At 44.9% G+C, this 12,257-nt stretch overlaps 1 protein-coding gene across 2 annotated transcripts in view; it reads right to left on the bottom strand.

Annotated features, from left to right (window-relative positions):
* Nucleotides 1–7,909: 7,909 nt before the first annotated feature.
* Nucleotides 7,910–12,257, bottom strand: part of DHFR (dihydrofolate reductase) — a 58,262-nt gene continuing 53,914 nt past the window's right edge. Inside the window, exons 6-7 of one of the 2 annotated variants that reach the window (XM_072736903.1) lie at nt 8,759–8,929; nt 7,910–7,971 (exon numbers count right to left, since the gene is read on the bottom strand). In XM_072736903.1, coding sequence (XP_072593004.1) covers nt 7,944–7,971; nt 8,759–8,929 — 199 coding nt within the window. In that variant the 3' untranslated portion in view covers nt 7,910–7,943. Of the gene's footprint in view, nt 7,972–8,758; nt 8,930–12,257 lie in introns of those variants that run through there. The other variant, XM_072736907.1, reaches the window with a different exon arrangement.

Raw genomic sequence — 12,257 nt, 5'->3', positions numbered from 1 at the left:
TTTATTTATTTATTTATGATAGGCACACAGTGAGAGCAAGAGGCAGAGACATAGGCAGAGGGAGAAGCAGGCTCCATGCACCGGGAGCCCGACGTGGGACTCGATCCCAGGTCTCCAGGATCGCGCCCTGGGCCAAAGGCAGGCGCCAAACCGCTGAGCCACCCAGGGATCCCGAGTCAATGGTTTTTAGAGCAAGTTTTCGCCCAGCCATCTTGAGATCCTTCACCAACCCCAGCGGCCCACAGTCCACAGCAGCCAGGCCACTCTTCTTGATGCTTTTTCTGCCTATCTTTCACAAACTCCATCTATTTTTTTTTTAATTTTTTTTTAATTTTTTTATTTATTTATGATAGTCACAGAGAGAGAGAGGCAGAGACACAGGCGGAGGGAGAAGCAGGCTCCATGCACCGGGAGCCTGATGTGGGATTCGATCCCGGGTCTCCAGGATCGCGCCCTGGGCCAAAGGCAGGTGCCAAACCGCTGCGCCACCCAGGGATCCCATCACAAACTCCATCTAATATCTCACTTTAAATAAAAAAAAAAAAGTTTTGAGGTAAAATTCACACAACAAAATAAACAATTTTATTTATTTATTTATTTTTCAAAATAAACAATTTTAAAGTGAAAAATTCAGAAGTTTCAGGGACGGGTTTTGAAAGTCTCAAGTGCTGTGTCCCAGAGCAGTTGAGGCAGACAAGGGACAACTAGCAACCGCACTGGGTGGGGGGGAGGGGGGATTGGAAGAGCTGGGTGAGGGGGTCTCAGGTTCTGGAGCTCCTGCCTCCCCAGTTCCTGGGACCGCCTGGGCTTTGCTCCTGGTCCTCAGCGTCCTGCTGGAAGGTCTCTCCACCTTGCCTCTGCTGCCAGTGGCCCTGATCTTCTCATCCACTCAGGAAAATATTTAGTTTCAACTCTTGAGATGCAAATACATTTTTCAAGGCCTTTTTCTCTTAAGAAAAGATCCAAATTAAAAAAAAAAAAAGGAAATGATCCAAATGCAGTGAATATTATCTTTTAGGGATGGTTTTCTATAGGACGGGAAAGGCTATAGGAACACTAACACTAACTGCTTATCACACTGAGCAAAAGAGAGCATGTTTTGCTTCCTATATTCATCATTTTCTTTCCCCTGGTTTCTTTCCATTCATTTCTTCATGTCTCCCTTTTTTTTCATACTGTCCTAGCATAATGGGATGCCACCTGGCTGAGACTTTCTCCAACATTTTCTAAACCTTAACAGCTGGGCACCTGGGTGGCTCAGTTGGTTAAGTCTGCCTTCAGCTCAGGTCATGATCCCAGGGTTCTGGGATGGAGCTCCACCTTGGGCTCCCTGCGTCCCCCTCTGCCCCACCCTCTGCTCCTGCTTTCTCTCTCTCAAATAAATAAATAAAATATTTAAAAATTAATAAATAAACTCTGACTGCTTAGTGTGGGGATAGGCCGCTTGCTATTTCCAAGCTGCCAGCATTTTTCTGATTCATCTTTGGGAGAAGATTGCTTTCTGTTCTGGGAAGGGAAAAATAAAACTTTGATGTGTTAGACTGTGAGGGCTAACACCTTAATTTAAGGGCTCATGCTTATAATCTGTAAGCCTTAGATTTGGATGTACCCAGCCTCAAAACTCCTGGCTATCCGCAGAAGTCCCACACACTGTGCGCCCCCTGAAAGGAGCAAAGTTGCCTTAAAGAAGAGTTTCATAACAGCCTTTGAAAGTTATCAGAGACCAATAAAATCTGTTTTGTGTTCAACCCTTGGTCCTTAGGCCACAATCCTTAGAGCAGGCCATCTTTTCCCTGGGCGTAGGAGCTAGGCTTCTGTATATGCTCTATGTCCTAGCAGATGGATTTTTTTTTTAAGATTTTATTTATTAAAAAAAAAAAAGATTTTATTTATTTATTCATGAGAGACACACAGAGAGAGGCAGAGACACAGGCAGAGGGAGAAGCAGGCTCCATGCAGGGACCCCGACGTGGGACTCGATCCCGGGTCTCCAGGATCACACCCTGGGCTGAAGGCAGGCGCTAAACCGCTGAGCCACCCAGGCATCCCTAGCAAGTGGATATTTAAATGGCTCTTTGGGATAGAAAACTGAATCCTTCAGACTTGAGAGGCCCATCTTTTTGGTCCCTCTGCATACTGGTGGCTGTGATATAATGAATAGGCTGAAATTTTCTAAAATTGAGGAGATGCTTGGGCAGTCCAGGTGGCTCAGCGGTTTAGCACTGCCTTCAGCCCAGGGCCTGATCCTGGAGACCTGGAATTGAGTCCCACATCAGGCTCCCTGCATGGAGCCTGCTTCTCCCTTGGCGTCTCTGCCTCTCTCTCTCTCTCTCTCTCTCTCTCTCTGTTTCTCGTGAATAAATAAATAAAATCTTTTAAAAAATAAAATTAAGGAGATGCCTATGATTATTTCCTTGGACTTTTTATTTTTTTTAAAGATTTCATTTATTTATTCATGAGAGACACACACAGAGAGAGACAGAGACACAGGCAGAGGGAGAAGCAGGCTCTCTACAGGGAGCCCGGCGTGGGACTCCATCCCAGAACTCCAGGATTATGCCCTAGGCCAAAGGCAGACACTCAACCACTGAGCCAGCCAGGCGTCCCTTCCTTGGACTTTTTAAATGACTGAGCAAATGGAACTCAGAGGCAGCAGTGAAACAGGGCTACTCAGTTTTCGGACTGCTTTCTTACAGCCTAAGTGGGTAGATCCATATCCACTTCTGGAATTCAGAATTTCAAGGCCGTGCAGAACTGCTGTGCATGATGATAAGATTTGACCTTGATGAGGGTAGAGTTGGTGTTGGAGCCTGAATTTAGAGAAAATGAGTGTTGGACTCCGAGAAGACACAGGGCCTAATGGAGAGACCAGTTAGAGTACCCTTAAAAAAGGAATAATCGACCTGTGGACTTTGGGGCTGGTTACTTTCCTCTTTTCCTCATCAGACATCCTCAGTTTCCAACTCATGGTCACAGAATGGCTGCTAGACTTACAGGCATCTTGTCCACATTCCAAAGCTTAAGGAGGGTTAAGAGTCAAAGGGCAAGAGTTGTATACCATCAGTATCCCTCCTGGCTTTTGTTTTTTTCAGTAAAACAATAGTTTTCCTTGGTGCCTGACCCCAAAGTAGGTCAGATGGCTACCTTTGCTTGTCAGGGAAGAAATTTTTTTTTTCTTTTTACAGAATTCACTGAAATTACAATAAAATCAAGGTTCTGTTGGTTAAAAAGGCAGACTAACATAAGTTTCTACCTGCAACCCTGAACAATTACCTAACCTCTCAGTTTCCAAGTTTTCTCATCTGTAATATAACACTGTAAAAGTCTTCATTAAATACTTTGGAAATAAATAAATAAATAAATAAATAAATAAATAAATAAATAAGTTGGTAAAGGGGAGAGTGTTCACTGGGTGGGCAGTTAAGAGGCCCTACCATTACTAGCTAACTATTCTGCGTGGTAATTCTCTTCTGCAGTAACAGTCTGTTGAACATTACAACCGGATACTAGCTATGCTTCAGGGATTGAGGGAAGGGCTGCTGCCCTCCCTTGGCAGAGGTGCTTGACAGCAGCCTGGGAAAGCACTGTAAGGTGATCTGGAGAGAGTGGCAAGGGGCTACACTCCCTAAAGCCACAAGGCACAGCCACAAGAGTCGGAGCAGAGCGGTAGCTGGGATATAGCGGCCTTTCCCAGCTTCCCTTGCAGCTAGTGTGGCCACATGGCTAAGCTTTTGCCAATAGAGAGTGAATGGAAGTACGGTGTGTGGAAGGGAAGACCCGTGGCTATGGCCCTCCGCTCCTTCCCCCATCCAGTGGCAGTGTGGAGCTCTTTGTGAAGATGGCAGAGTTGCCAGGGAGCCTGTGTTCCCGAATGGCTGCGTAATCGGAGCCACCCATGGAACACCCACCCTGGACTATCATATGAGAAAGAAGGAAATCTCTATTTTTGAGCCACTGCATTTGGGACTTATTTGTTCCAGCCTTTTACCTCAACTAATACAATTATGAGCATCATTTGAAATATCTGGGGAGGGACACCTGGGTGGCTCAGTGGTTGAGCGTTTGCCTTCGGTCCAGGGTGTGATCCTGGGGTTCAGGGATCGAGTCCCACATCGGGCTCCCTGCATGAAGCCTGCTTCTCCCTCTGCCTGTGTCTCTGCCTCTCTCTCTCTCTGTCTCATGAATAAATAAATAAAAATCTTAAAACATTTTATAAAAAGAAATACCTGGGGAATTATAATAACATAGCCTACCTACAGAGAGGGAAACTGAGAGGTTGAGGGATAATGATAGGAAGGAGTCTCGTTTTGTTTTTTACTCCATATCTAGAATTGTTGAAATTTGAGCCATCTACCTGTAATACTTCCTCAAAAACTTAAACTAGGGCAGCCTGGGTGGCTCAGCAGTTTAGCACCACCTTCAGCCCAGGGTGTGATCCTGGAGACCTGGGATTGAGTCCCACATCGGGCTCCTTGCACGGAGCCTGCTTCTCCCTCTGCCTGTGTCTCTACCTCTCTGCGTCTCTCATGAATAAATAAATGAAATCTTTAAAAAAAAAAAAACTAAAAAATGTCAACTCTACATCAACTAAAAAAACCCCTTAAAATAGAAATGATTTAATTAACTAGAAATGTTGATCTTGGCACCGTGGTAGTTTGTCAGTGACTGGTACTCATTCAGCACTTGATTCCCTTATCTACAAATCCTCTGCCCAGGGACAGGAAAAAGGTGATGGATAAAGCTGACAGCAAGGAGCAGCCAGGTGAATCCTGAGTGGAAGGCAGAGATACAGTGCCCTGCCTGTCTCTGCCCAAGACCACTCATCTGCATGCCAGCAGTTGGACTCCTCCTCCCCCAATTAGACTGTGCATCAGCGTGAAGGAGAAGATTCCTGCGTGCAGATTGATGTCGCATCCATTTCCTGAGCCTCCTATGTGCCAAGATGGTATCTTTTAATAGGAGGCACTTCATGAGACTTGTCTTGAATTCTTGGTTGGATAAGCATGGTGACATTTTATACCAATTGAAGGAGAATTTAGGTTTCTTTTCTTTCTTTCTTTCTTTTTTTTTTTTTTTTAAGAATATTTATTTGAGAGAGAGAGAGATCACAAGCAGCGGGAAGGGCAAAGGGAGAAGTTGACTCCCCACCGAGCAGGGAGTCCCATGTGGATCTCAATCCCAAGTCCCTGAGAACATGACCTGAGCCAAAGGCAGATGCTTAACTGACTCAGCCGCCCAGGCATCTGAGAATTCAGTTTTCAAATCTCCATAACTTGAGTTCATTTTTCCTGCCTCCTATATTTTATGTTGCTATGAGAGAATAATTGATTATTTTCCTGTTGGTGATTTCCAACAAAACTGCCATTTCAGAGACAAAAGGAAAGGGACAGTATAATAATATTGAGTTATTTTCTCCTTAGGGACAAAAGAGAAGTTTCTTTTCTTAAAAAAGATTTTATTTATTTATTCATGAGACACAGAGAGAGAGAGAGAGAGAGAGAGAGAGAGAGAGGCAGAGACACAGGCAGAGGGAGAAGCAGGCTCCATGCAGGGATCCCAATGTGGGACTCGATCCCGGATCTCCAGGACCAGGCCCTGGGCTGAAGGCAGGTGCTCAACTGCTGAGCCACCCAGGCTGCCCAGGAGTTTCTTCTTATTTGTAGAGCTAGGGAGGGCATTATGTGATTGATAGTTCAGTTTTCTCAAAATCTGATGAATATTTGAATTTATTATTTTATCCTTGCTTGATGTTTTATTTTGCCATACAATGGCTCCTTTTATAAGCTCTGGCCCCTGGGACAACACTGATGGCATTTTTCCCCTCCCAGGTGCCCTTGAACTCCATGTATTTTTCCTAGGAGAGTTTGTCAGTCAAAATATTTGGTAAATTAGTAACAGAAAAAGGAATAAAATAGCTTCAGAAACCACTTTTTTTAATAGTTTGAAAGTTAGAACATCAAAAAACTAATACATTGTTGGTACCAGTTTAATTATTTCAGTTTTTTTTAAGGTTTTATTTATTTATTCATGAGAGACACACAGAGAGAGGCAGACACACAGGCAGAGGGAGGAGCAGGCTCCCTGCAGGGAGCCCGACGTGGGATTCGATCTCAGGACCTGGGGTCACACCTGGGCCAAAGGCAGACACCCAACTGCTGAGCCACCTGAGCGTCCCAGTTACCTCGGTTTAATCATCCCCTTAGGTCTCAGTTGCCCACCAGACCAAGCTTTATGCTGGTCCCTAAGGGCCCCCCACACGGCTGGCACAGACCCCCGTCCCTTACTGCCCCACACTCCCTTCGGGGCTCACCCAGAGCCAAACCACGTGGAGTGCGGCGCATCCTGGGGGCACATGGCCCATCCTCACCCTCAGATGCTACCTTCCATGAAGTCACCCGCGCCTCTCAACCAGACCCCGTGCCCACAGCTCGTGGGCTTGGCTCCGTGGCCCAGGGGCCTTGGGGCACAGAGCTAGCCTTCCCCACCTTTGCGGCTCTGTAGCCTGGGCCGAGCGGCTTAACAGGTGCTGGTGAACATGAACTTGCACCAAGGGGCCAAAGAAGTGAACCAAGACCAGGTTCTTCTCCATCAGACCTGTGCCCTTTGACCCGCCCGGCCCCACCCCAGCCCTTGCGCCAAGCCTAGCTGCTGCTTTTTTTTTTTTTTTCTTTTTTTTGCAAGGATCATGGAAGAAGAATGCTTTCCCATTTTTTAATGGTTGGAAACAATCAAAAGGAAAAGAATAGGGGATCCCTGGGTGGCTCAGTGCTTTAGCGCCTGCCTTTGGCCCAGGGTCTGACCCTGGAGACATGGGATCAAGTCCCACATCAGGCTCCCGGCATGGAGCCTGCTTCTCCCTCTGCCTGTGTCTCTGCCTCTCTCTCTCTGTGTCTATCATAAATAAATAAATCTTTAAAAAAAGAAAAGGAAAATAATATGTCATGATATTTGAAAATAGTATGAAATTTAACTTTCAGTATTCATTAATCAAGTTTTATGGGAACCCAGCCACACCCTTCATTTACATCTTGGTGCCCGCCTTGTAAGGGTGACCCTGGGCCCCCAAACCTGCAACAGTCACTGCCGGCCCCTGCGCTATAGGCTGAGGTCTTTCAAGTGGAAGTACTTTGTTTTTGCTCTCTTCCAAGCCCACAGTTGTGCAAGGAGCACAAATGGCTATTATTTCCCCATTTTTATTTATTTTATTTATTTTAAAAAAAAGATTTTATTTATTTATTCATGAGAAACACAGAGAGAGGCAGAGACACAGGCAGAGGGAGAAGTAGGCTCCCTGCAGGGAGCCCGATATTGGGACTCAATCCCAGATCCCCAGGATTACATCTGGGCCGAAGGCAGGCGCCAAACCACTGAGCCACCCCAGGATCCCCTGTTTCCCCGTTTTTAAAATACTATCTACTGGAGCACCTGGTGGCTTAGTGAGTTAAGCATCTGACTCTTGGTATGGGCTCAGGGCATGATCTCAGGGTCGTGGGATTGAGCTTTGTGGCAAGGCCTGTGTTGGGCTCCATGCTCAGCGTGGAGTCTGTCCCTCTCCCTTCCCCGGCCATGCGTGTGTATACACTTTGCCTCTCGACTAAATACATAAAAATCTTTAAAAAAATACTATTTTCTATTTTGGAATTACTATGTATGATGAGCCAAAAGTATTCAATTCCTGCCACCCTAAAGAACATTCAGTAGAAGTATATTCAGTACATCAAATAAGTACTTGTGCTGTGCAGGTGGGGGGCGGCTCTCGGGAGATAGGGTGATGAGCAAGATAAACACAGTCCCTACCCTCGTGTCGCTAATTCTAATGTGGGGAAAATGAAACAATCCATAAAACAAAGTATGATCATTATTTTGATAGGGAAGTTAGAAGGTACTCAGAGGACAGAGGCAAGAATACCTTAGCTTGTCTAGGTAGCATCCGGGACGGCTTCTCAGAGGAGGTGACATTTCCAGTGAGACCTGAAGGACAAGTAGATGTCATTTTAGTGAAAAGTCTTTTACATAGAGAGAGACAAGCTTCTATCTTATTTAAGCTGTTATTTGAGTCTCTGTTATATGTGTCCAAACCTGTATCATAATGAATACATTCCTTTTTTTTGTTTTTAGGATTTTATTTTTCTGTAATCTCTACACCCAACATGGGGCTCAGACTCACAACCCTGAGACCAAGGGTTGCACACTGTACCAACCAAGCCAGCCAGGTGGCCACACTCTTTGTAGCAGAGTAGACGCTTCCTTAACCAGTTGGCAGGACCCACTTCTCCTGTGGGACTGGGAGTCAGAACCACTATGTGGCTCAGTGCATGGAGGAGCTTTACGTTCCAGGATTGAGGACTCTGGGTTGTTGGCTGCTTATTTTTCTTTAGGGAAGTTTTCTTTGGTCGGCCCCCAAATATCTTAAAAACATCACAAAAACTGAAGGCCTCTTTTGTGCTGATGTCACTGCAGTTTTTCAGACAAGTTCATATCTGAAATTACTGGGTTGTTTTTTTTTTTAAGATTTTATTCATTTATTCATGAGAGAGAGAGACACAGACACAGGCAGAGGGAAAAGCAGGCTCCATGCGGGGAGCCCAGTGGGGTTCTGGATCCCAGAACTCGAGGATCAGGCCCTGAGCCGAAGGCAGGTGCCAAACCCAGGGATCCGTGAAATTACTCTTTATTCTAGAAGACTGCCTCCATTCTTGAATTCCTTAACAGATTCTCTTTTCTTCTCGCTTCCATGTTGGCCATGGAAGGGTCCTACCTGATGGCAGCAATCTGGTGGGAGCCTCTTGCCACTTTTGTCTGCAGGATGGAAAAATTGTTTCTGAGCGTTAACAGATTTGCTTTGGAGTGAGGCTGAGGGGACTTCGCTCTCCTGTCTCTTCTGACGTCTGTCACATAAATTCCAGGTAATTCAGACATCCTAGCTGATCTAAAAAACCAGGACAATGGAGCATCTTAGGGAAATGAACATCATCTCTGTGAAGAACATTAGACCAGGACTACATACCAGATATTTTTTACTTTAAAAGTCAATGACAGCTGTGCTGTGAATGAAGATGGGCTTTTTTTCTCCCAGTGATTCATTATTCATTCCAAATACTCACTTTGTCATCCAGAGGAGCCATGTAAACATAAAAGGCCAGCCCAATAAGTTAGTCAGTATCCGGAGGAATATGTTTTCATTAACTGGACCTATCACTGATTCACATAAATCAATGAAGAGATGAAGTAATGCTGGGATAATCGATCAGCTGTAAACCTCTCCAGAACATAATTAACCTCTTACAAATGCCTCCAGGATGTGTTAAATTTGTAATCACAAGTGACAAAACTGTGTAGTGAACATTTGTCATTTGGGGTTGTCCAGCATCCAGACACTCTGTGTTCTCGAGTGCAAGGTGGACAGAAGTCAGGATCAGTCTTTCTACTCTGGCAACTGGAGAGCAGCAGATAATCCAACTTTGGACTCCATGGACCCATGTATAGGCATCTGACCGGGGCTCAGCCAATCAGATGCCCTTTCCTGAGATTTTATTTATTTATTTATTTTAAAGATTATTATTTATTTCCTCATGAAAGACACAGGGAGAGAGAGAGAGACATAAGCAGAGGGAGAAGCAGGCCCCATGCAGGGAGCCCGATGTGGGACTCGATCCTGGGTTTCCAGGATCAGGCCCTGGGCCGAAGGCAGGTGCCAAACTGCCGAGCCACCCGGGCTGCCCCATCTTTCCTGAGATTTTAGCCCTTCAGGGAGTGGTAACGAGGCCAGAGACAATCAAAGATCATTCAGAGTGGCTGGATAGAATTAAGACTTCAGGAGATGGTGACAAGGGTCCAGGGCTGATGATGCCAGAGCCAGCATCCTACACTAACTGAACCTCTGGTAGGATCTTGACTGTGTCATGCACCCCTGAGTTCCTGTTTTCGTTCTAAGTGAGGGTTATTAGTTATTTGGGGGGAGGGGTGTTTCAGGGACACTAATTCTCTAGTATCCCTGAAATTCTTTGAAATGCTTAGTATCTTTCCAATAAATGTCTTTTTTGTATGTTAGCCAATGTTAGTTTTATTATTAGTAAAAACACTGGCTGTTTCATACTCTATGTGAGAGTGAAACACTCTATGTGAGACATGATATTATTCTGTACCTGGTCCAGTTCTAGACCAGGAAAAGTTAATTCTAAAACTACAGTTACAGGCAGCTCCGGTGGCACAGCGGTTTAGCGCTGCCTGCAGCCCAGGGTGTGATCCTGGAGTCCTGGGATCGAGTCCCACGTCGGGCTCCCTGCATGGAGCCTGCTTCTTCTGCCTGTGTCTCTGCCTCTCTCTGTGTGTGTCTCTCATGAATAAATAAATAAATAAATCTTTTAAAAAAATAGATAAAATAAAACTACTTTAAGGGTCTAACTGACAGCAGGAAAGCATCACTTTTACAAAGAATGTTGAGTTGCAACATGTTTGTTCAGTGCACTTAATTGCTGCTCATTCTTTGAAAGGACAAAGGGCCAATCAGAGACAGGCCATAGTCTCCAAGAGCCTGACAGAAAGGCAGTGGTATTTTAGAATTCAAAGAGACCTCTGAAACCATCTCATCCAAACCCCTCATTTTACAAATAAGAAAATTGAAGTTCGGGCTGGCTAAATGATTTACCCCAAACTGCATAGCCAATTATGGAAGAGCTGGGATTGTAATCAAACACTCACTCCCGGAGAATTGTTTTATTTGGCGGGAAAGACAGGCAGGGCGAAGAAGGGAGTGACAAATACAGGTATCTAGTTTGTAGAACTGGGATCAAGAAGTGCCTGTTTGGTTCCAAGGCCAGGGTAGCCACAGAATCCGACCATAGGGGCAGAGTGTTGCCACATGGAAAGGCTGACTGGAGGTTGAGATGCTGCTGGAATGCAGGGTTGGCTAAGAAGAGATAGTTTCAGAGCTAGAGCGGAACTTGAATTTCTCTCATCCCTGAGATGTGTGGACAAGGAGCCTAAGTATGTAAGCCCCGCCCCCCCTTTTTTTTAACTCTATAGGAACTTGTCACTTTTCTAAAACTCTCATGAATCCAGCTGTAACTCTTGCAACTTTGATTCTCCCTTTTTTTGGTCTGAATATTGACATGCTTAGTAGAATCTCATTGCAAATGGATTTCTCACCAGTCTGTGACAGTATCTAGTTGTTAGGTAGAATTATCCCTTCAATTTGAGGTATTTGCTTTACTTTGTTGGGCAGATTTTAGTTATACGGACACACCTCTCCCCCCAAACAACTAATAAATCATTTAGAAGGATGGAAATTTTTTTAAAGATTTTATTTTCATTATTCATGAGACACACACACACACACACAGAGAGAGAGAGAGAGAGAGAGAGAGGCAGAGACACGGGCAGAGGGAGAAGCAGGCTCCATGCAGGGAGTCTCATGTGGGACTTGATTCCGGGACTCCAGAATCACGCCCTGGGCCGAAGGCAGGCGCCAAACCGCTGAGCCACCCAGGGATCCCAGAAGGATGGAATTTGGCTCCTGTAGGCTTGAAAATCACCATTTAAAATAAAATGCTTTCTTGGGATCCCTGGGTGGCGCAGCGGTTTGGCGCCTGCCTTTGGTCCAGGGCGCGATCCTGGAGACCCGGGATCGAATCCCACGTCAGGCTCCCCGTGCATGGAGCCTGCTTCTCCCTCTGCCTGTGTCTCTGCCTCTCTCTCTCTTTCTGTGTGACTATCATAAATAAATAAAAATTAAAATAAAATAAAATAAAATAAAATAAAATAAAATAAAATAAAATAAAATGCTTTCTCAAGCATCACTGCCATGCAGCATGCTTTCATGTTACATTATTGACAGATTAGATGTTTCCAAAGCAGTGATGTATTTCAGGATAAGTCATCTCTCCTGTATGCTGTTGCCACTTAGAATTGCTTTTTGTTTACTATTTTATACAAGTCCAATATGAATCTCGTTGTTTTTTTTTTTTTTTTTTTTAAGTCAGGTTCCTGGATGAGCAAAGGATCTGCAATGGAAAACAAAGAACTGTCTGCAAACCAAGCTGGTGACTCTCTTGGGAATGGGACTGTTCCTGAACAGAGAAGACTAGAGAAACCAGGCAGTGGGACAAACCTTAGTGGGAAAAGTCTAGCACATATTATGTCAGGAAGGAGAGTTGAGATAAGAGCTGTTCCTGCAAGGCTACTTACATATGTAGAAGGAAGAAAGACAACTAAGGAGTGATCGATTACCTGGTTAATATACAATATTTAAAACATTT

This window comes from Vulpes vulpes, chromosome 14 (genome assembly GCF_048418805.1).
Source record: "Vulpes vulpes isolate BD-2025 chromosome 14, VulVul3, whole genome shotgun sequence".
Classification (NCBI taxonomy): domain Eukaryota; kingdom Metazoa; phylum Chordata; class Mammalia; order Carnivora; family Canidae; genus Vulpes; species Vulpes vulpes.
Note: the sequence above shows the minus strand (reverse complement) of the source record. Positions and strands in the feature narration are given on the sequence as shown.